The 22,423-nt window shown below is 47.2% G+C and overlaps 1 protein-coding gene across 1 annotated transcript in view; it reads right to left on the bottom strand.

The window, feature by feature from the left end:
• Positions 1-22,423, bottom strand: part of mthfd1l (methylenetetrahydrofolate dehydrogenase (NADP+ dependent) 1 like) — a 316,218-nt gene that overhangs the window by 278,803 nt on the left and 14,992 nt on the right. Inside the window, exons 2-5 of the mRNA XM_072504179.1 lie at positions 20,374-20,458; positions 16,712-16,756; positions 8,061-8,114; positions 6,753-6,874 (exon numbers count right to left, since the gene is read on the bottom strand). Of these exons, the coding sequence (XP_072360280.1) occupies positions 6,753-6,874; positions 8,061-8,114; positions 16,712-16,756; positions 20,374-20,458 (306 nt within the window). The remainder of the gene's footprint in view (positions 1-6,752; positions 6,875-8,060; positions 8,115-16,711; positions 16,757-20,373; positions 20,459-22,423) is intronic.

Genomic DNA, 22,423 nt, shown 5'->3' with positions numbered 1-22,423 from the left:
AGAGAACAGCTGTGGCCCCAACACTGAACCCTGCGGGACACCACTCGTCACCGGTTGCCATTCCGAAAAAGAACCTTTTATCCCAACTCTCTGCCTTCTGCCTGACAGCCAATCGTCAATCCATGTTAGTACCTTGCCTCGAATACCATGGGCCCTTATTTTACTCAGCAGTCTCCCGTGCCCGAAGTAGGGTAAATTCCTCGTCTTCGTGTGCCAGGCTTAGCCTGATACAATTTAAGGTTCTACACAGAGCACATATGACGGGAGCAAGACTGAGCAGGTTCTTCGGAGTGGAGGACAAGTGCGGGAGATGCTTGGGAAGCCCGGCGAACAACACACACATGTTCTGGTCGTGTCCGGCACTGGATGAGTACTGGAGGGGAGTGGCAAAGGTGATCTCAAAAGTGGTGAAGGTCTGGGTCAAGCCAGGCTGGGGGTTAGCAATATTTGGGGTAGCGGAAGAGCCGGGAGTGCCGGAGGCAAAAGAGGCCGATATTCTGGCCTTTGCGTCCCTGATAGCCTGGCGAAGGATCTTACTCATGTGGAAGGAAGCGAAACCCCCCAGCGTGGAGGCCTGGATAAACGATATGGCAGGGTTCATAAAACTAGAACAAATGAAATTTGCGCTGAGAGGATCGGCTCAGGGGTTCTCCAGGCGGTGGCAACCGTTCCTTGACTATCTCGCGGAACGTTAAGGGAAAATAGATAGTCAGCAGCAGCAGCCCGGGGGGGGGCACTATTTTTTTTGTTACTTTGTTAGTTCACTATTTTATTTAAATAATGTTGTTTATCAGTTACTGTGCTATTTTTATGTTGATTTGTAAAGTGGAAAAATTCTGTTTGAAAACTTTAATAAAATATATATATTTTTTTAAAATCCAGAGCCCCAAGCACACAGACACGTGTGAACCCATAAAGATATATGTAGATGGATCTTCCACAATATTAGAAGGGAAGCACATAACAGGATGCGGTATTCATGTCGAGGACGCGCAGGGCGCGCCCTAGAAGAAATAGCAATAAAATTTCCAGGACACTTAGGCGCGCAGGCGGCAGAACTTGCGGCCATCGCATACATAGTGGAACACCCAGATTCTTTCCCCAGCCCAGCAGACATATACTTGGACAGCCTCTATGTCTGCAACAGCCTTACGGAATTCCTACCCCTGTGGAAAGCAAGAGGATTTGTTTCTGCAGACGGAAAACCCCTCCCTTCAGCCCCATTACTCCATCACATCATAGAGAGAGCACAGAACAGGACTTTTGGTATAGTCAAAGTTCGAAGTCACCTCCTGGAAATGTAAAAGCACTGGCTAAAGCAGGTTCCAGGCATGGATATTCCTGGACACCCCCCGAAAGCGCACCAGTGAATGCAGTTCAGGTCTCGCAGACTAAGATCAAGGATTTAGTGCAGGACAGCAATCTCACGGAGATTTTAAAAGGAAACGATCCAGCACCCTACGAGAGGTTTAAAAATGCTCTGACCACACATGACGGTGTGGTGTTAAAAAACACCCTCTATGTGGTTCCTGAACAGGACAGGAACCAACTCATTTGTTTATTCCATGACGGTCATGGACATCAGGGCATCGATCCCACTACAGCCCACCTCAGGCAGCTCTGCTGGTGGCCGAGTTTAAAAGAAGATGTTACTCACTACGTTGAGAATTGTCTTATCTGTGCCCAGAATAATCCGGACAGATATGCCAAGAAGGCTCAGCTCAGTCACACCCGACCCGTTAATGGCCCCTGGACTAACCTCCAGATTGATATAGGACCATTGCCCCCTTGCAGGAATGGTTATAAATATGTACTCTTGGTGATAGACACGTTTACCAAATGGGTGGAAGCATTCCCATCCAGAACAAACACGGCAAAGACCACAGCTAAGATCCTCACCCACCACATCTTTACGAGATGGGGCCTCCCCCGCAGCATTGAATCTGACCAAGGTTCCCATTTTACAGGACCTGTCATGAAGAACGTCCTCACGAATTTTGGCATTACCCAAAAATTCCACAATGCATTCCACCCCCAGTCGAGTGGTATCGTGGAGCGCATGAATCGGACCCTAAAATCCACCTTCAGAAAAATGGTCCAGCAGAACAACACCACTTGGGACTCAGTCCTCCCTTTTGCACTGATGTTTTTGCGAAATACGGTTTCCACATCCACAGGTTACACCCCACACACCCTCATGACCGGACACCCCATGAAAGGCACAGAATTTTTATTAGGCTTAGACTTGACCAGCCCCGAAGTGACGGCCCTCACATACGAGAACGCAGTCAAACAATTAGTGGAGAATGTTAAAACGGCTCAGCTAGCAGCCGCAGTGAAATTGGGCACAAGAAAGAAACAGAGCATGGCCTGTTTCGATAAGACAGTGCATGCGACTGAGTTCAGTGTAGGACAGCAAGGCATGCTCTCCGTATACAACCCCAGCACATTCCTGTCACCTAAGTACTCGGGTCCGTATTCTATTGCGGGCAAAGTAAGCCCTTCCGTCTACAAAATAAAGTGCCCCAATGGAAAGACTGCGTGGTTCCATATCAACCAGATGAAGGCATATGGAACACAGTCTAATCACGCACATCACGTCATGCTCGACGCAGCAGACCACGCCCCGCCCACAGCCAACGTAACCCTACCCTCCCCCAACACGTCCAGCCCAGCCACGGACTCAACCCCGACTCCACCCCCAAAATATACACTCCGCCCCGGATGCCCACAGACTGCAGCAGCAGCGACAGCGACTGTGACTCTGACAATAGCCATAGCACACCACCCTACTATCCCCATGCAACAGGACCCACACCCATGATTCTGACCACGATTCGAGTGATCCCTTCATGATCACATTCCTCAACAAACCCCACCACCGACTGACAATGACGACCCCGACTCCGTCCCCACAGAATTAGACACCACCTTTTGGCACCGCGATAATTCGTACAGACTCGTCCGGACTCAGCCCGATCAGCCCTGATACACTCGAGAGTTTGGCATCCGGGAGAAGATGACGACGTGGAGTCTGACTCCCAAAACAAGAACCCCTTTGCGACCCTGTTCGCAACCGATAACGGAGGTGCCCAGATGATGTTTTAAAAGGAACCGCTTGGGAGAAAACGGTGTCCTTTCTGATGGAACCTGCAGCATGTTTTATGTTGTTTGTACTTGTACTGTTAAATGTTGTACGTCAGACCGGAAAAACATTTTTCCACGGCCCCACGCCACCACCCCTCTGACGCCCACTCAGAGTCAGAGAAACTAGTTTGGCCAGACGGTAGTTCAGAGGAACTAGTTTGTCCACAGAGACTTGTTAATGTCCCAGGCACCAGTTCAGAGGAACTCGTCTGTCGACAGATACACAGACCCTCGTTCGTAACTGCCCTTCTGGTTCGAAGGAAGAACCAATACGGCAACCCCCCACGATGACTACATTTCTTGCCCGTTCTTGTCGGTTGCCCAGGCAGTGGAGAAACGGCATTGGGACCCGCCCTGCCTGGGAACCCCCCCCTCTGGTCAGCTATGCTCGGGTAGGGCACACACGGCATTGGTCGCCGTCCTACCCGGGGACGCCATCCAAATGGTACCCGTCGCGCCCCATACGCACCTCATTTCGACAACGTTTTGTTCAAAAAGTTTTCTTTTGTTTCAGGTAACCCTTAGGTTGCTAGCCTTATGCTATTTACATCCTCAAACATTTGGATGGTAAATCGCACAGTCTGCGAGACGGCTCGCACTGGTTCATTATTTGTAAGTGTGTCTTGTCCTGAAATTCGGTTTTTGAAAAAAAATGAGGGAGTCACACATAGTGACCAATTATAAAGGGAGTAATTGGCACTAAAGGACAGACAGGCTATCGTACGAAATATTAAAACAAGGTAGTAACAGACACTATGCTTGATCACACAGAACTCCAGAAGCTCCAGGACCGGAGAAGAGAAGAGAAGTGAAAGAAGAACCATGAGGACATCCTCCGCGTGGCTCATCGCCATAATGGACATTTGGTTGCGCGCGAACGCGAACCCCCTGACCTCAACTCCCCCCAGCCGTTAATGATTAAAATGAAAATGAAATGAAATGAAATGAATGAAAATGAAATGAGAATCGCTTATTGTCACGAGTAGGCTTCAATGAAGTTACTGTGAAAAGCCCCTAGTCACGACATTCCGGCACCTGTTCGGGGAGGCTGGTACGGGAATTGAACCGTGCTGCTGGCCTGCCTTAAAAGCCAGCGATTTAGCCCAGTGAGCTAAACCAGCCCCAAGATTCACTTCCCCACAGTACCCAGAGCCCAGCCACAAGCGACACCACACTATCTTGGTGTGACAGGTTGATAACCTGGTACTCCCTGTCCTACGTGATAGAATCCCTATTGGTATTGGCAATACTCTGCTGCATCGTGCAGACTATTCGTCTGAGAAAATGGAGAAGGGGAGGCTACCGCGCTCGCACCGATATATAGAATAAGATCCCCTATTTTCGGATATGACCAGACCCCCGCGATCTATAATAAAGAGCACTCGTTTGCGTTTGTTTGTTGCAAATAAAGAAATGTTCATGAGCAATTGTACAATCCTGAGAATGACTGCCAAGCCAGGGAAATGTGTATAAAACTGCTATGATTTTGTTTGTATGGTTTAGGAAGTTAGTGTGATGAAATATTTGAGTGAGTGTAGTTTATTAAGGATAGTTAGAAGTTCCCATTTTCTTGTTTTGTAATGCATGCCCGTTTGACATAGCGCTCCCCAGAAATGTTAGTTAAAAATTTTTGCATAGTTATGGTCAGTGTAGAGGCCATAGAAGAGTGCTCGCTGGGTCAGGGAATGGAAAGCAACGCAGTCATGTGATCCTTCACGCTTCGCGTTAGGATCACAAGGAGGGAGTGTAGCCACCTGAGTTGGCCAACTCCCAATATAAAATGGAGAACAGCAAAGGCAGCAGGGAAATTCAGCCAACACGGGCAGAAACCAGCAGGTGCAAGTTACTGTGTATTAAACTCTGCAAAAGCCCAGACAGCATCGATACAAGCAGCCATCTGCATACTAATGTAGCAGCCATCTACATACTAATAAGCAATCCCCGGGAACAATCGCAGCATTTGGGACAAACAAAGCTAAGCCAGACTCCCTGGCGCCAGCAGGAGCCAACACAAAAGAGGTTAACAGACACCAAGACCGCCCATCGATCAGGGAACCGCTCCAGTATTGGAGAAATCAAACCAAGCGATTGGAATGAAGTCCAATCACCTGGAACCAGGTACGGGGTCCGCCTCGAAAGGCGGGAAGCCCCTGGGGACTATAAAGTTAAGCCCCCAAGTTCAAATCGTTCTTCTTGACAGGGTCACTCAGCAACGCAAACCAACTCTTGAGAGTGAACTGTCCAAGCAGCCGCATCACTGAAGTCTCAAGTCGACTCTCGCTACGAGATAGGCGCTCCTAGCTACCTGTCCATAGCGGCTTTGAATCTCGCAGTTTCAGAATCCAAATGAAAGGCCATTTGTTCCCCTGACCTGGTGGGCCAGTCCGAAGCCAAGTATAGGCCTGTTAGTTGTAGAAGTAGAATTTATGCATGAGTAGCGATTTACTGTGTATAATAAATGTGCTTTGATTTGAATCTTACTAACTGGTGTGTTGAGTTATTGATCATTACTTAATCGTGGCGATATCATAAAGATACCTGGCGACTCGAGAGCAAAGGTTATCAAACAGAGCCAATTGAACCAACCAAAAGTTAGCAACACTTTCAGTGTTTTTTTTTTTCTTTACTTAAATTAAAAGCTTCAGAAGTGGTCAGAAATGTTCCTCATTCCCCGGGCGTGGAGGCCTGGATAAACGACATGGCAAGGTTCATAAGACTGGAACGAATAAAATATGCGTTAAGAGGATCGGCTCAGGGGTTCACCAGGCGGTGGCAACCGCTCCTTGACTATCTCGCGGAACGATAATGGAAAAACAGAAAGGACAGCAGTAGCAACCCAGGGAGGAGGGGGGGGGGGGGGGGGTATTATCCCGTGTTTTTGTTTTTTGCCAGTTGTTGATATTTGCTTTTTGTTTATCTCTTTTTTCATTTGTTGTTAGTTTAATATATTATTTAAATAACGTTTAATGTATATTCCTTTATTAAGTTGTAAAAACGGAAAATTTCTGTTTGAAAAATTTAAATAAAATATATTTCAAAAAAAAGGAATGTTCTTCATTGGACTTCAGATAACTCCTCTTAATATACAATTGGCAAACCATTACGGTAGCTTGTTCAAGTTACCCTTCGGGATTTGGATGGCCTAGCACAGCCGTACCAGAAACCACTACCTTTTCAAACTGTGCATCCCAGACCACTTGCTGCATAATTTTTCACACCTTTGAGTATTCTGCCACTCACTTTAAATCTGCGACTCTAGTTCTCTATCAAATCTCCCCTCTATATTCATTTCTCGAAGTAGAAAACTTGATCTTAATATTCCCAAATTTTATGGTCAGATTTCTCCATAGTCTTCCCATCTCAGACCTTCTCCAACCCTACAACTCTTCTAGATCTCTTGTCCATCCCGCATACCCTTCTCAACCCATTGGCAGCCATGCCTTCAGCTGTCCGGGTCCCATCCTCTGCAATTTAATGGTCACACTTGCTTTTAAATTCTGTCTGCATCTGCCCCCAAGCCTGACCTGAATGTGAATGTGAAGCTCTCATCATGCACTATCAGACCATAGTGGAGAAGGTTCATCTGCTGGAGAGAGAACACTCACCCGTCAACATCCTTCTCGGGAACCAATGTATTTATTGCTGCGTCGCTCATCACAAGGCTGCGGGGAAGGACCAAGCCTTGGATTTTAGGGTCTTCATTTAGCTTCGTGATCTCGTCTAAAATCTAAACCACCAAAAGAAATGTAATAACAACTTGCATTTTTTTTTAAAAAATAAATTTAGAATATCCAATTTTCTTTTCCCCTTTAAGGGGCAATTTAGCGTGGCCTTTGATTTGATTTATTATTGTCACATGTACTATTATACAGTGAAAAGTATTTTCAATCTACCTATGCTGCACATCTTTGGGTTTGTGGGGGTGACACCCACGCAGACATGGGGAAAATGTGCAAACTCCACACGGACAGTGAGCCGGGATCGGACCGGGGACCTCAGAGCCGTGAGGCAGCAGTACTAACCACTGTGCCAACATGCCGCCCAACAACTTGCATTTAAAATACACATTTACAACCCCAAGGTGTTTCATTGTAACATTCATTATCAAACACAATTTGACAGCAAGCCTAAAGGTTTAGGACAGATGGACAAAAACTAGGTCAAAGATGTAAGTTTCAAAGAATGTCTTAAAAAGGAAGTAAATAAGTGGAGAGGTTTAGAGAAGGAATTCTAGAACTTAAGGCCTTGAGCTGAAAGCATGGTTACCAATGATAGGGTAAAGGAAATAGGGGGACCTGAAGCCAGAATTGGAACACTTATGGGAGGGTTGTTGGGCTGAAGCAGGTTACAGAACGGGGGAGGACTGAAGCCATGAAGGAGGGATTTGAACACAAGGTTGAGAACTTGTAACTCGAGGTGTTGCCAGTCTGGAAGCCAATGTTTGTCAGCAGGTTCAGGAATGATGAGAAAACTGAACTTGTAACGAGTTTGAATGAGCTCAATTTATGGAGGGTGAAAGGCAGAAAAGCAGCCAGGAGAGAATTGTAATAGGCAAGTTTAGTCAGTTCCAACACCAGAACAGACCTGTTAAGCTCATCTACTTCTGTGCTTTACAATTTGCATAATATGTAACCACCCTGAGGCCTGAATGAGAATGGAAGTAAATTTTCCTTTTATTACCAGGCAACCACAAATCATCCATCCTAACAGCCTCCCCGAACAGGCGCCGGAATGTGGCGACTAGGGGCTTTTCACAGTAACTTCATTGAAGCCTACTTGTGACAATAAGCGATTTTCATTTCATTTCATTATACACCTCACCCAATTTTCTGATCTGGGTGGTGATACAGTCTAAAAGGGTTACGTTGGTTAGACCAGCACATCAAAACAATGAATATCAAAAACTCAGTTACCTCCTCAGTAGCAGTTTCTTCTGGAAGACAAATATGAACAACATGTAATCCAACCTAAGGGAAAGAAAAATAAATTTGAGACCATAAGACTTTGGAACATTTATCAAATAAATAATTTGCAATTTTTAATAAAAATTTAGAGTACCCAATTTTTTTTCTCCCCAATTAAGGGGCAATTTGGCATCTCCAATCCACCTACTCTGCACATCTTTGGGTTGTGGGGGCTGAGACCCATGCAGAGACAGGGAGAATGTGCATGGACAGTGATCCAGGGCAGGGATCAAACCCAGGACCTCAGCGCTGTGAGGCAGCAGTGCGAACCACTGTACCACCGTGCCGCCCCAGTAATTTGCATTTTATAGTACTTTTGGAGTAGATGTTTCTTTCAAACTGATTTAGTAATTAATATAGATTATGAAATTAATCCTTTTAGACATTCTCCCCATGTTTGCGTGGTTCTCACCCCCACAACCCAAAGATGTGTAGGGTCGGTGAATTGGCCACGCTAAATTGCCCCTTAATTGGAAAAAAAATTGGATACTCTTAAAAAAAATTTTTTTTTTTTTTTAAATTAATTAATCCTTTCAGTGCTAGGTCAATGGTCAGCTGTGGTTCAGTGGCGGCATTCTTATCCATGAGTCAAAAGATAAGAGTTCAAGCCCCACTAAGGCTTGAGAACAGAATCAAGTCTGACAAACCTAATACAAGATGAGAGAGTGGCACACCAGCGCAAGTGCTGTCTTTGGAGGAGATGCTCAATTAAGGCATTTGCCCTTTAGAATGGATACAAATGTTCACATGATACTATTTCAAAGAGGATCAGGGAAGCTATCTTCAGTGACCTGGCCAATATTTATCCCTCAGTTGTCACAAGATAAATGATGAACTGGTCTTTATCACATGGCAGGATGTTGGAGCCTACTGCGAATAATTATCTGCAGTATTTCCTACATCACGGCAGTGACTAAACTTATAATTGGGTGTAAAATATTTCTGTTTATTTTCCAATGCCTGCAGATTTTCCTGCCAAAGGCATTTTTTAGAGAGATTGAAAGGATGATTATCTTGCTCATATGGGGAGGGAGGTGGCCAGAATTAGAACGGTGTTACTACAGAGAGGAAGGCAGGCAGGGGAATTGGGTCTTCTAAACCTGATATATTATTACTGGGCGGCGAATGTGGAGAAGGTACGGAGCTGGGCAGAGGGGTTTACTCCCAGTGGGTCAGAATGGAGGAGAGTTTGAATAAGGGGTCGGGATTGAAGGCGCTAGCGACAGCGCTGCTCCCGACGGCCCCGGGGAGATACTCAGGGAGTCCCGTAGTAATAGCTTCATTGAGAATTTGGATGCAGTTTTGCCAGCACTTCGGGTTGGGGGCAGAGTCAAGGGAAATGCCGATTCGGGGTAACCATAGATTTGAGCCAGGGAAGTGAGATGGAAATTTTCGGAGATGGGAGGAGAACGGAATTAGAACTCTAAAAGATTTATTTCTTGGGGTCGGTCTGCAGGATTGAAGGAGTTGGGAGCGAAGTATGGGCTGGAGCAGGGGGAAATATTTATATACATGCAGGTTCGAGACTTTGTCAGAAAGGAGAAACAGAGCTTTCCGGAGGAGCCAGCCTCCACATTGCTGGAGGTGCTGACGACAGGGAGACTGGAGAAGGGGGTAGTGTCGGCGGTTTACGGAGCTATTTTGGAAGAGGAGAAGGCACCACTGGAAAGGGATCAAGGCAAAAAGTGAGAGGAAGAATTGGGAGAGGGTATGGAGTAGGGGTTCTGGTGTGAGGTGCTCCGGAGGGTGAACGCCTCCACCCTGTGCCCTGGCTTATGTTTTTTTTTTAAAATAATTTTTATTAAAGGTTTTCATAAAATATCAATAACAAAATAAGAAAAAAGAACCCAACAGGGTTAAGTACAAAACACAATCTAAAAAAGCAACCCCCCAAACCCCTCCCCCCCGTACCTAAATAATAAATTAACATTAACACCCCGACTTAAGAGAACAGGTGTATACACCCCCTCAGACCCTTGCAGTGTAAATAACATAAACAAAAATAAAGTAACCCCCCCCCCCCCCCCCACCTGCTGCTGCCATTGACCAATGTCTATCGTTCTGCCAGAAAGTCTACGAACGGTTGCCACCGCCTAAAGAACCCTTGTACCGACCCTCTCAAGGCGAATTTCACCCTCTCCAATTTAATGAACCCTGCCATATCGCTGATCCAGGATTCCACGCTTGGGGGCCTCGTATCTTTCCACTGAAGGAGAATCCTTCACCGGGCTGCCAGGGACGCAAAGGCCAGAATTCCGGCCCCTTTCGCCTCCTCTGCCACCCCAAATATTGCGAGCCCCCAGCCCGCTTTGACCCTGGATCCTACCACCCTCGACACCGTCCTCGCTACCCCTTCCAAAATTCCTCCAGCGCTAGGCATGCCCAGAACATATGGGTGTGATTTGCTGGGCTCCCTGAGCACTTAACACACCTGTCCTCACTCCCAAAGAACCTGCTCATCCTTGTCCCGGTCATGTGTGCCCTGTGCAGCACCTTAAACTGTGAGGCTGAGCCTCGCGCATGAAGAGGAAGAGTTCACCCTCCCTAGGGCATCTGCCCACGTCCCCTCTTCGATCTCCTCTCCCAACTCCTCCTCCCACTTACCTTTCAACTCCACCACCGAGGCCTCCTCCTCCCCCTGCATCACCTGGTAAGTTTCCGAGATTTTCCCCACTCCCACCCACCCCCCCGACAGCACCCTGTCCTGTACTGTGTGTGGCAGTAGCCGTGGGAATTCCACCACCTGCCGCCTGGCAAACGCTCTTACCTGTAAGTACCTGAAGGTGTTCCCCGGGGGGGAGCCCATACTTCTCCTCCAGCTCACCCAGGCTCGCAAACTTCCCGTCCACAAACAGGTCCCCCAGCTTTCGTATCCCTGCCCTGTGCCACCCCGAAAACCCTCCACCTGTTCTTCCTGTGGCGAACCGGTGTTTCCCCCGTAATGGGGTCCACGCCGAGGCCCTAACTTCCCCCCTATGCCGCCTCCACTGCCCCCAAATTTTGAGGGCCGCCACCACCACCGGGCTCGTGGTATACCTCCTTGGAGGGAGCGGCAGCGGCGCTGTTCCCAGCGCCCCCAGACTCGTACCCACACAGCACGCGGTCTCCAGCCTCTTCCATGCAGCCCCCTCCCCCTCCATCACCCACTTGTGCACCATTGTCGCATTGGCGGCCCAGTAGTACCCACAAAGGTTGGGCAGCGCCAGCCCCCCCCATCTCTACTCCGCTCCAGGAACACCCTTCTCACCCTCGGAGTCCCTCGCGCCCACACAAACCTGATTATACTCCTGTTAACCCACCTGAAAAAAGCCTTCGGGATAAACACGGGGAGGCACTGGAACAGGAACAAAAACCTTGGGAGCACCATCATTTTGATTGACTGCACCCTACCCGCCAGGGACAGCGGCAACGTGTCCCACCTCTTGAACTCCTCCTCCATTTGCTCCACCAGCCTTGTAAAGTTAAGCCTATGCAGGGCCCCCCAGCTCCTGGCCACCTGGACCCCCAAATATCTGAAACTCCTCTCCGCCCTTTTTAGTGGGAGCTCGCCAATCCCCCTCTCCTGGTCCCCTAGCTGAACTACGAACAGCTCGTTCTTCCCCATATTGAGCTTGTACCCCGAAAAGTCCCCGAATTCCCTAAGCATCCTCATTACCTCTGGCATTCCTCCCACCGGGTCCGCCACATACAGCAGCAGGTCGTCCGCATAAAGCGACACCCTATGCTCCCCTCCACCCCGCACCAACTCCCTCCAGTTCCTCGACTCTCTGTGCCATAGCCAGGGGTTCAATCGCCAGTGCGAAGAGCAGGGGGGACAGGGGACACCCCTGTCTCGTCCCTCGGTGCAACCGAAAGTACTCGGACCTCCTCCTATTTGTGGCCACACTCGCCATCGGGACCTCATACAACAGCCTAACCCACCTGACAAACCCCTCCCCAAACCCGAACCTCTTCAGCACCTCCCACAGGTACCCCCACTCTACCCTATCGAAGGCTTTCTCAGCGTCCATCGCCACCACTATATCCGCCTCCCCCTCCCTCGCCGGCATCATGATAACGTTCAAAAGCCTCCGCACATTCGCGTTCAACTGTCTCCCCTTCACAAACCCAGTCTGGTCTTCATGGATGATCTGCGGCACACAAACCTCAATCCTCGTGGCTAAGACCTTCGCCAGCACCTTGGCATCTACACTTAGCAAGGAAATCGGTCTGTAAGACCCACATTGCAGGGATCCTTGTCCCGCTTCAGGATCAAGGAGATCAGTGCCCGGGACATCATCGGGGGTAAAGCCCCCCCCCCCTCCCTCGCCTCATTGAAGGTCCTAACCAACAGCGGGCCCAACAGGTCCATATATTTTTTATAGAACTCGACCGGGAAACCATCCGGCCCCGGTGCCTTCCCCGCCTGCATGCTTCCTATCCCTTTGATCAGCTCCTCCAGCCCAATCGGGGCCCCCAGTCCCGCCACCAGTCCCTCTTCCACCTTTGGAAACCTCAATTGGTCCAGGAAACGGCCCATCCCTCCCTCCTCCCGTGGGGGCTCGGATCGGTACAATTCCTCGTAGAAGTCCCTGAAGACCCCATTGATGCCAACCCCACTCCGCACCATGCCCTGGTTTATGTTAACATGCGGGCTGGCGTTTGGGGGTTTGGTGGGAGGATGGGATTGTTGTTATTGATATGGGGATTGACATTGCATTCGTTCCTGATTATTATTTATTGTTGGTGGGTGTAAATTTGGGAGAAAGTGTGAAGGAGAATAAAAATATATTTTGTTTTTAATGCTTTGAGACAGGGGTTCCGAAACTGGGGTCCATGAAGGGCTTCCAATGGGTCCACAGAGCTGGCGACCATCACGTGACCAACAAATACCAGTTCCAGCTCAGGAGCAAAAAACTAAGTTTAAAAATAATCACAGAAATGAAGTAGACCAGAGGCGGAGGCAAGTAGACACTATGCCATCTCTCCTTGCCATTGCCGACTATCTGATTGGCCCATTTCAGTTCTGTGAAACGGAGGAGAAGCAGCGGTTGGAGTGAGCCTCCCAGAGGCAGGGCTGGGGCAGTGTGGCCCACAGTCAGTGGCGGTCAGGAGTGAAAAGAACAGAGACGTTGCAGCGCCGACAGCATAGGAGCGACATAAGTGAGTACTATTTCCGAGTAGGGAAGTTACTGTTGGGGTTTAGCCAGGGTGGTTAATGTGAGGAGCCCATGCAGGTGGCAATTGTATTTGTGACTGAACCTTTTCTTAATTCCAGAGGTCACAGGCTCCGATTGCCAACTGTTTTTAATAGAATCTTATCTAGTGCTAATCTAACTTTGCTACACAGCAATGGATCGGTGGCGAAAGGAGGGCGGCTCAAAGAAGTAGAAAGCAACTGATGAAGTAGGAGCACTTCAGGAAATCACTGGCAAACAAACAATTAGGGGTGTACCAGTTACTGCCCACATCAACTGAAGCAATGGCAGGAAATAAGAAGCGGAGCTTCAACTGGAGCTGTCACTGGGATCATGTGCACTGGAGCACAGTGTGTTGTGTGCTACAAAATATTATCCAACAGTTCGATGGTACCAGCTAAACTGTGAAGACAAATCATCCTAAATACAAGAATAAAGGCACAAGTTTCTTCAGGAGAAAACTTAATTCACCAATGAGCAGTAAATCCATGATGGTAGGGTCTGCCAAGACTGATAACGAGAACGGAACTGAGGTGACCTACAGAGTAAGATACAGCACTGCACATGAAGGAGAAGCCCACACAATTGGCGAAAACTTGATGAAGTCTTGCGCCAAAGACATTGTAACGTGCATGCTAGGTGAGGAAGCGGGCAGAAAGATTGAGGTGCTACAGTTCTCCAACAAAACTGTTGCCCATCAAATTCATGATCTTGCTGATGACACAGGGTCAGCTAGTCTCTCATCTTAAATGTTGCGTTGCATATTTATTGCTACTAGTCCACTGACATGTCAGGGCTTGCAATTTGCACACTATGTCTTCGGTGACATTATTGAAGAAGACTTGCTGCCATATGACCCTCTGCAGAGAAACACCACTGGCAAAGCAATATTCAACTGCATCAATACCTTCCTAGAAAGACAAGGAATTAGTCGGGAGATGTGTGCATTAATGGTACCAGCGCAATGGTCAGGAAGACAGGTGTTGTAGTGTGGATCAAAGATGTAGCACCATGCTGCACGAGCATTCACTTTTAAGATGCCTACACCTCTAAATATTGTGCTGGATGAGACAGTTAAAATTCTCAACAGCATTAAAGCTCTTATAGTTTTTGATTTCAGTATATTTTTACACCCCTCTTTTCCTGTGTGCACATATATATTATATAATATAAAGGGTGGGGCGAGTCAAGGGGGGTTAGTACTTAGCTCATAGTTCACCAGCTGTATTTGCTGAATATTTATTATAGATATAGTTATTAATAAAAATTGTTTAAACTTACAGACCTGGTGACTGTAGCTATTAAGCAGCCAATGGTAATAAGACCAGAAGACTATCTCTGTCTCAATAACACGCCGTGATTTGGCCTCCACAGCTTTCTGCGGCAGACTTCCACAGGTTCACCACCCTCTGGCTGAAGAAATTCCTCCTCTCAGTTTTAAAGGATCATCCTTTCAGTCTGAGGCTGTGCCCTCGATTTCTAGTTTTTCCTACGAGTGGAAACATTCTCTCCATGTCCACTCTATCTAGGCCTCTCAGTATCCTGCAAGTTTCAATAAGATCCCCCCTCAGCCTTCTAAACTCCCAACTAGTACAGACCCAGAGTCCTCAACCGCTCCTCATAAGACAAGTTCTTCATTCCAGAGATTATTCTTGTGAATGTTTTGGGGTATTTTCTGAAGAATGATTTGTTAATTTGAATTGTGTTGCGACTTCAGGTCAAGTGGGGCTGGAATTTAGCCCTCCTGCCTCACGGCGCCAAGGTCCCAAGTTCGATCCCGGCTCTGGGTCACTGTCCGTGAGGAGTTTGCACATTCTCCCCGTGTTTGCGAGGGTTTCACCCCCACAACCCAAAGATGAGCAATCTAGATGGATTGGCCACGCTAAATAGCTAAACACGCTAGATTGGGCAGCACGGTAGCATGGTGGTTAGCACAATTGCTTCACAGCTCCAGGGTCCCAGGTTCGATTCCCGGCTTAGGTCACTGTCTGTGCAGAGTCTGCACATTCTCCCCGTGTGTGCGTGGGTTTGTTCTGGGTACTCTAGTTTCCTCCCACAGTCCAAAGATGTGCAGGTTAGGTGGATTGGTCATGCTAAATTGCCCTTAGTGTCCAAAATTGCCCTTAGTGTTGGGTCGGGTTACTGGGTTATGGGGATAGGTTGGAGGTGTGGGCTTGGGTAGGATGCTCTTTCAAAGAGCCGGTGCAGACTCGATGGGCCAAATGGCCTCCTTCTGCACTGTAAATTCTATGAAATTGCCCCTTATTTGGAAAAAAAATGAATTGGGTACACTAAAAAAAATTTTTTTTAAGTGTGGCTCAAATTCACCACACACTAGCCCAGGGGGTCGTAACAACAGCACATACCAGCCTGGGGGCAGCAGTTGCAGTTCCCAGGGATTGTCGTCACAAGGCTCACACATTACGTGGGCATTGCTGTCAGAGCAGAATAATCTACAAAAGGCACTTGAATCCATGCAGGACATTGCACAAGGTCAGACAATGAGTCCTCCAGTAAGATTTCACCATTTAGATAATAATATTAATAATCTTTATTAGTGTCACAACAGTTATCTGCACTGGCTTGAACCAAGGCGTAGATGTCAGTAGGGTAAGGAGTGAATGGAAATGTAAATAGCTACTGTAGTAGTACAGTCCCATGCCCAGTGTAGGGTATCCAGTAAAAGCCCCAACTGCTGCTGCTCGTATGCAGATAAATAAAATACTCCACTGTCCAATGTCCAAATTGTTTGACTGGCCCAGGAGAATCCAGGAGGTAGATATTGACATCCCCTGCCCAGAAACATGCTTACAATAGGCCAATGAAAAATTCAGCAGCGGAGGTACAAACAAAGTTCGTGAACAGTGATTTCAATAAGGGAGGCTAGGGTGGAGAATCAAATTCAATTTGTTTTCAAAAAGGAAAAGTGGAAACGTTCCAACATTTTCCACAGCTAGAGAACCATGAACGCAAATTAAGTTAGTAAAAGAGAAAAGTTTTTGGCTACAAGAGATTGAAGTTGTTTAATTCAGATTTCAATTCACAGAAGAGCAAAACAACGAGAAACATTTTCTCAGCAATTTATAATCAGGAATGCACTGCCTAAAAGGCTAGTGCAAGTAGATTCGATAGTAAATTTCAAAAGAGAAGTGTATATATATTTGAAAATTGGGAACGTGCAGGGCTTGGGCAAGAGCAGAGAAGAGGAATATTGGACAGCTCCTTCAAAGAGCTGGCAATGACAATGGCCGGATGGTCTCCTTCTGTGCCACAAAATTCTGTGATCAAACGTATTGATTAGACAACCATTAATTCACGGAGATGAAGACAAATCAGGTGAAATTAAGTGAAAAATGTGCATGTAAATGATCAACAAATGTTCAAATACCAACTTTTACATTTTGAACATGATCGAAGACTCACCTCTTCTGCCATCTTTTTGACCTCCAACATACCATCATCGGTGATCTAAAGAGAAAATAATTATCCTTTTTTTAAAAAAATACAGAAGAAAATTGGAAGTTGCAACAAATGTGCTCACTTCTCAGAAAAGATGCACAAACCACCCACAATTTTACTGAAGGTTATAGAGCAGGATGATGGAGCACTGGGATGGTGATCAACCCAACTACAGACAACCACATACTCACCAATATTTAATTTGAAAAAAGTTGTATTTTGTGCAAGTAAAAAATGAATTTTAGTTACCAAGAAACATTACACAGTCTCTACTGTAAACAAAGACACATTAAGGGCAGCACAGTGACGCATTGGTTAGCCGAGGGCCCAGGTTCGATCCAGGCCCCGGGTCACTGTCCGTGTGGAGTTTGCACATTCCCCCCGTGCCTGAGTGGGGTTCACCCCCACAACCTAAAGATGTGCAGGGCAGGTGGATTGGCCATGCTAAATTGCCCCATAATGGGAAAAATAAAAAATAAATTGCTTTTTTAAAGTTTAAAAAAAAGACACATTGGTGAGGCTGGCATTCAGTCACAGGGACTGGACAATATTTAACATTTTAGGCAGAATCTGACAGTTCCTCCCATCGGTGGGGTCTTCCAGTCCCGCCAAAGTCAATGGTGTTTTAAACAGCTCACTGAATTTTCCACTCCCTCAGCAACCATGCCATAAAATTCTACCCTTTAAGTCATTGGAATCTTTTGTGTCAATGATGGCTTACTGGGTAGAACTTCCACCTCGGAGTCAAAAAATCTTGGGTTTGGGTCCCACTCCAGAGATTGGAACATAAAGACTAGGCAGAGTTCCCTGCACTGTCATGGGGGCAATTTTTAAAATAAAAATAAAAACTACTTCCACAGGCAATGCATTCCATGCCCCCACTACTCTCTGGGTAAAGAACCTACCTCTGATATCCCTCCTATATCTTCCACCATTCACCTTAAATTTATGTCCCCTTGCAATGGTTTGTTCCACCCGGGGAAAAAGTCTCTTGACTGTCTACTCTATCTATTCCCCTGATCATCTTATAAACCTCTATCAAGTCACCCCTCATCCTTCTCCGTTCCAATGAGAAAAGGCCTAGCACCCTCAACCTTTCCTCGTAAGACCTACTCTCCATTCCAGGCAACATCCTGGTAAATCTCCTTTGCACCTTTTCCAAAGCTTCCACATCCTTCCTAAAATGAGGCGACCAGAACTGTACACAGTACTCCAAATGTGGCCTTACCAAAGTTTTGTACAGCTGCATCATCACCTCACGGCTCTTAAATTCAATCCCGATGTTAAGGAACGCTAGCACACCATAGGCCTTCTTTACAGCTCTATCCACTTGAGTGGCAACTTTCAAAGATGTATGAACATAGACCCCAAGATCTCTCTGCTCCTCCACATTGGCAAGAACTCTACCGTTAACCCTGCATTCCGCATACATATTTGTCCTTCCAAAATGGACAACCTCACACTTTTCAGGGTTAAACTCCACCTGCCACTCCTCAGCCCAGCTCTGCATCCTATCTATGTCTCTTTGCAGCCGACCACAGCCCTCCTCACTATCCACAACTCCACCAATCTTCGTATCATCTGCAAATTTACTGACCCACCCTTCAACTCCCTCATCCAAGTCATTAATGAAAATCACAAACAGCAGAAGACCCAGAACTGATCCCTGCAGTACGCCACTGGTAACTGGGATCCAGGCTGAATATTTGCCATCTACCACCACTCTCTGACTTCTATCAGTTAGCCATCATATCGTCTTTTTATATCGTCAGGTTATCATTAGCACCTGAATGTAGTGGTTATGATACTGGACTAACTATCTTTACATGAAAGCTTGGCCAATTAAAAAACAGGAATCAGTGAAATGGCCATGAAGCTGCTGTTTTGTCATTAAAAATCCAACAGGTTTAGACCATAAGACATAGGAGCAGAATTAGGCCACTCGGCCCATCGAGTCTGCTCTGCCATTCAATCACGGCTGATATTTTTCTCATATCCATTCTGCTGCCTTCTCCCCACAGCCCCTGATTAATCAAGAACCTATCTATCTCTGTCTTAAACACATTCAGTGATTTGACCTCCACAGCCTTCTGCGGCAAAGAGCGCCACAGATTTACCACCCTCTGGCTGAAGAAATTCCTCATCTCCGTTTTAGAGGATCGTCCCTTTAGTCTGAGATTGTGTCCTCTGCTTCTAGCTTTTCCTACAAGTGGAAACATTCTCTCCACGTCCACTCTATCCAGGCCACGCAGTATCCTGTAAGTTTCAATAAGATCTCCCTCCTTCTAAACTCCAACGAGTACAGACCCAGAGTCCTCAACTGTTGCTCATACGACAAGCTCTTCATTCCAGGGATCATTCCTGTGAACCTCCTCTGGACCCTTTCCAAAACCAGCACATCCTTCCTTAGATACAGGCCCAAAACTGCTCACAATACTCCAAATTGGGTCTGACCAGAGCCTTATATAGCCTCAGAAGTATGTCCCTCGTCTTGTATTCTAGCCCTCTCGACATGAATGCTAACATTGGACAGCACAGTGGTGCAGTGGTTAGCACTGCTGCCTCACGGCACCGAGCTCCCAGGTTAAATCCTAGCTCTGAGACACTGTCCGTGTGGAGTTTGCACATTCTCCCAGTGTTTGCGTGGGTTTCGCCACCACAACACAAAGATGTGCAGGTTAGGTAGATTGGTCACACTAAATTGCCCCTTAATTGGAAAAAAAATTAATTGGGTACACTAAATTTTTTTTAAAGAATGCTAACATTGCATTTGTCTTCCTAACTGCCGCCTGAACCTGCACATTAACCTTAAGAGAATTGTGAACAAGGACTCCCAAGTCCCTTTGTGCTTCTGATTTACTAAGCAGCTTCCCATATAGAAAATAGTCTATGCCTCTATTCCTCCTTCCAAAGTGCATAACCTTACACTTTTCCACATTGTATTCCATCTGCCACTTCTTTGTCCACTCTCCTAGCCTGTCCAAGTCCTTCTGAAGCCCGCCTGCTTCCTCAATACTACCTGTCCCTCTACAGATCTTTGTATCATCTGCAAACTTAATGTATATTGTGAAAAGTTGTGGTCCCAGCACCGACCCCCGTGGTACACCACTAGTCAGTTGCCATCCCCACTCTGAAGGCAGTCAGCCAATCCTCTATCCATGCCAGGATCTTACCCACAACACCATGGGCTCATGGGCTCTTAACTTATTTTACCAAACATCTTTAAAGGAAGGAAACCGGCTGCTCTCATCCAGTCTGGCCTATATATTGCTTCAGTCCCATGCCTTTTAAAAAGTTGCCTAGAAGGCCACTCAGGGATGGGCAATAAATGGTTAGTCTAGTCAGTGACACCCATGCGCTGATAATGAATAAATAAATTAGCAGCCTCAGTTGTTCAATAATAGCAAGAAAATGGGTTTCAATGACTGAAGTAATCCGTCACCAAGGGTGACCTTCCATGAGAAGCATTATTTTCCTTTGGACAATTTTCAACCTATTCTTTTCACCTATATCTTGGACTGTGTTGACACAAGTGTAGCGCAAGCATACTGTGGTTATACACATACCTAATCCACTCGATTGTTGACGAAAAGTAAATTTGCTTTTCATGTAACTTGAAAACTGACCTGAACAATGGCCAGGCCTGGATGAAAGCTTGGTTCATATTTCTTCAAATCTGCCAATTCGGTTTTACAATTCTGGATTATTTGCCTAGAGGGAGAGTTCAACAAAAATATTCAGTTAGCTTTTACAGTAATTGTAATCATCTCCATCGATAAAAACAAGCATTGCAACAATGCCCAATACACCTTCCAGGAGACGCATTATTTTCCTTTGGACAATTTTCAACCTATTCTTTTCACCTATATCTTGGACTGTGTTGACACAAGTGTAGCGGCAAGCATACTGTGGTTATACACATACCTAATTGGGTAACTCTGCAGCAAAGCTGAACCAAGGTTCCTTCACTCCTCAAACTGCAGTGAGAAAGGGGTTCACTCCCCAGTGAGGATTACAACTTTCACCTTGGTGTGAAATGGAACCGCTCGACACAGATGCCATAACCTTATGCAGAAGCAAGATGCATTTGCAGAGGAATTGAAGCAAGATCTCATATCGCCTGACTGCGAATGGGCAGCAAAGTCTCCAGTCCCCCACCCTCTTATGCAGGTATTACCCGGCAATGACCAATAAACAGTCAGAGAACCACTAATCACTCCCACTGGCTGGGTTAACACATGTAACTAGGATTTTTTTCCCCTTAAATTTAGAGTACCTGTAGCCATCTCAGATGGCCACCTGCAAAGGACCATGGGAATTATGGCCAACCCAGGACTCAGACACACTCGGAGCTTGTGTGTGTATTTGCAACCCAGATGGCTAGACTCAATGGAAACCCCCACTCGTTTGCATTCTAATGGCCCATTTCTCCAGAACAAAAGGACTGTACTCAGGTTACCGATACAGATGCAAACTAACCGGCGCCACTCCCTTTGCTAAGAAAGCCCAAACAGCCAAGGTCAATGACTGCTCTGGACACGCCCAGCCATCAAGGTACCCACCCCTTTATTGGCCAAAATCGAAGGCAGTGATCGAAGCCTGTCGCATTATTGGGTCCAAAGCTAAGGACCGCACCAAAGAGCGCAAAATCCCAGAGGGATAAAAAGAAACACAGCCATGTGTTTGGTCTCTCTTGGCCCCGGCCTATGCCTAAAATCAAGTGTAGCATTATAACCCCAGAAGTCAAGTTCAAGCCCAACCATCGCTACCAGATGGATGAGCCCAGCAGAAACGAAGCCACTTCTTCGACCCAGCCATGCAAGATCCACACAAAGGCCTTGTTCATTTGCAAAGAGCCGGCTGCCCTGAAGTTAAGTACAGGTTATTGTAGTTGTTAGGTGTAGTTTAACTTGTAGTGTTTGGACTTCGCACGTTCAGCAGCTCCTGCTTGGAACGGACTTTTGGGCTCTTTTCAGGGCCCCCAACAGCATTGTTTCGACATTTCCCGGTGTGGGAAGAAGACTGCAACATTCCCCCGACAGTGTATGGCTTGGACCAGGAGCGGGGCGACAGAAAAAGTGGTGGTGAAGCCAAAGAAAGTGCGAGGGAAGAAGAGCAAGATGGCGGCGGGCGGGGACCAGGCAGCGTGGATGCAGTGGGCGCAGGAGCAGCAGGAGGTTATCCAGCGCTGCTTCAGGGAGATCAAAGCGGACCTGCTGGAGCCGATGAAGGCTTCTATTGATAAGCTGCCGGAGACCCAGACGGCCCAGGGGGTGGCGATCCGCGAGGTCCGACAAAAGATCTCAGATAACGAGGACGAGATCTTGGGCCTAGCGGTAAAGGTGGAGGCGCATGAGGCGCTCCACAAGAAATGGCAGGAACGGTTGGAGGAGATGGAGAATCGGTCGAGGCGGAAGAATCTGTGGATCCTGGGCCCCCCGGAGGGGCTGGAGGGGTCGGACATGGGGGCCTATGTGGTCACCATGTTAAACTCACTGATGGGAGCAGGGTCCTTCCAGGGGCCCCTGGAGCTGGAAGGGGCCCATAGAGTGCTGGCGAGGAGGCCCAAGGCTAACGAGCTGCCGTGGGCGGTGTTGGTGCGGTTTCATCGGTTCGCTGATCAGGAGTGCGTACTCAGGTGGGCCAAGAAAGAGAGGAGCAGCAGGTGGGAGAATG

The sequence above is a fragment of the Scyliorhinus torazame genome, chromosome 1, assembly GCF_047496885.1.
Source record: "Scyliorhinus torazame isolate Kashiwa2021f chromosome 1, sScyTor2.1, whole genome shotgun sequence".
Classification (NCBI taxonomy): domain Eukaryota; kingdom Metazoa; phylum Chordata; class Chondrichthyes; order Carcharhiniformes; family Scyliorhinidae; genus Scyliorhinus; species Scyliorhinus torazame.
The sequence above is the reverse complement of the archived record's forward strand: the minus strand, read 5'-3'. Positions and strand labels throughout refer to the sequence as shown.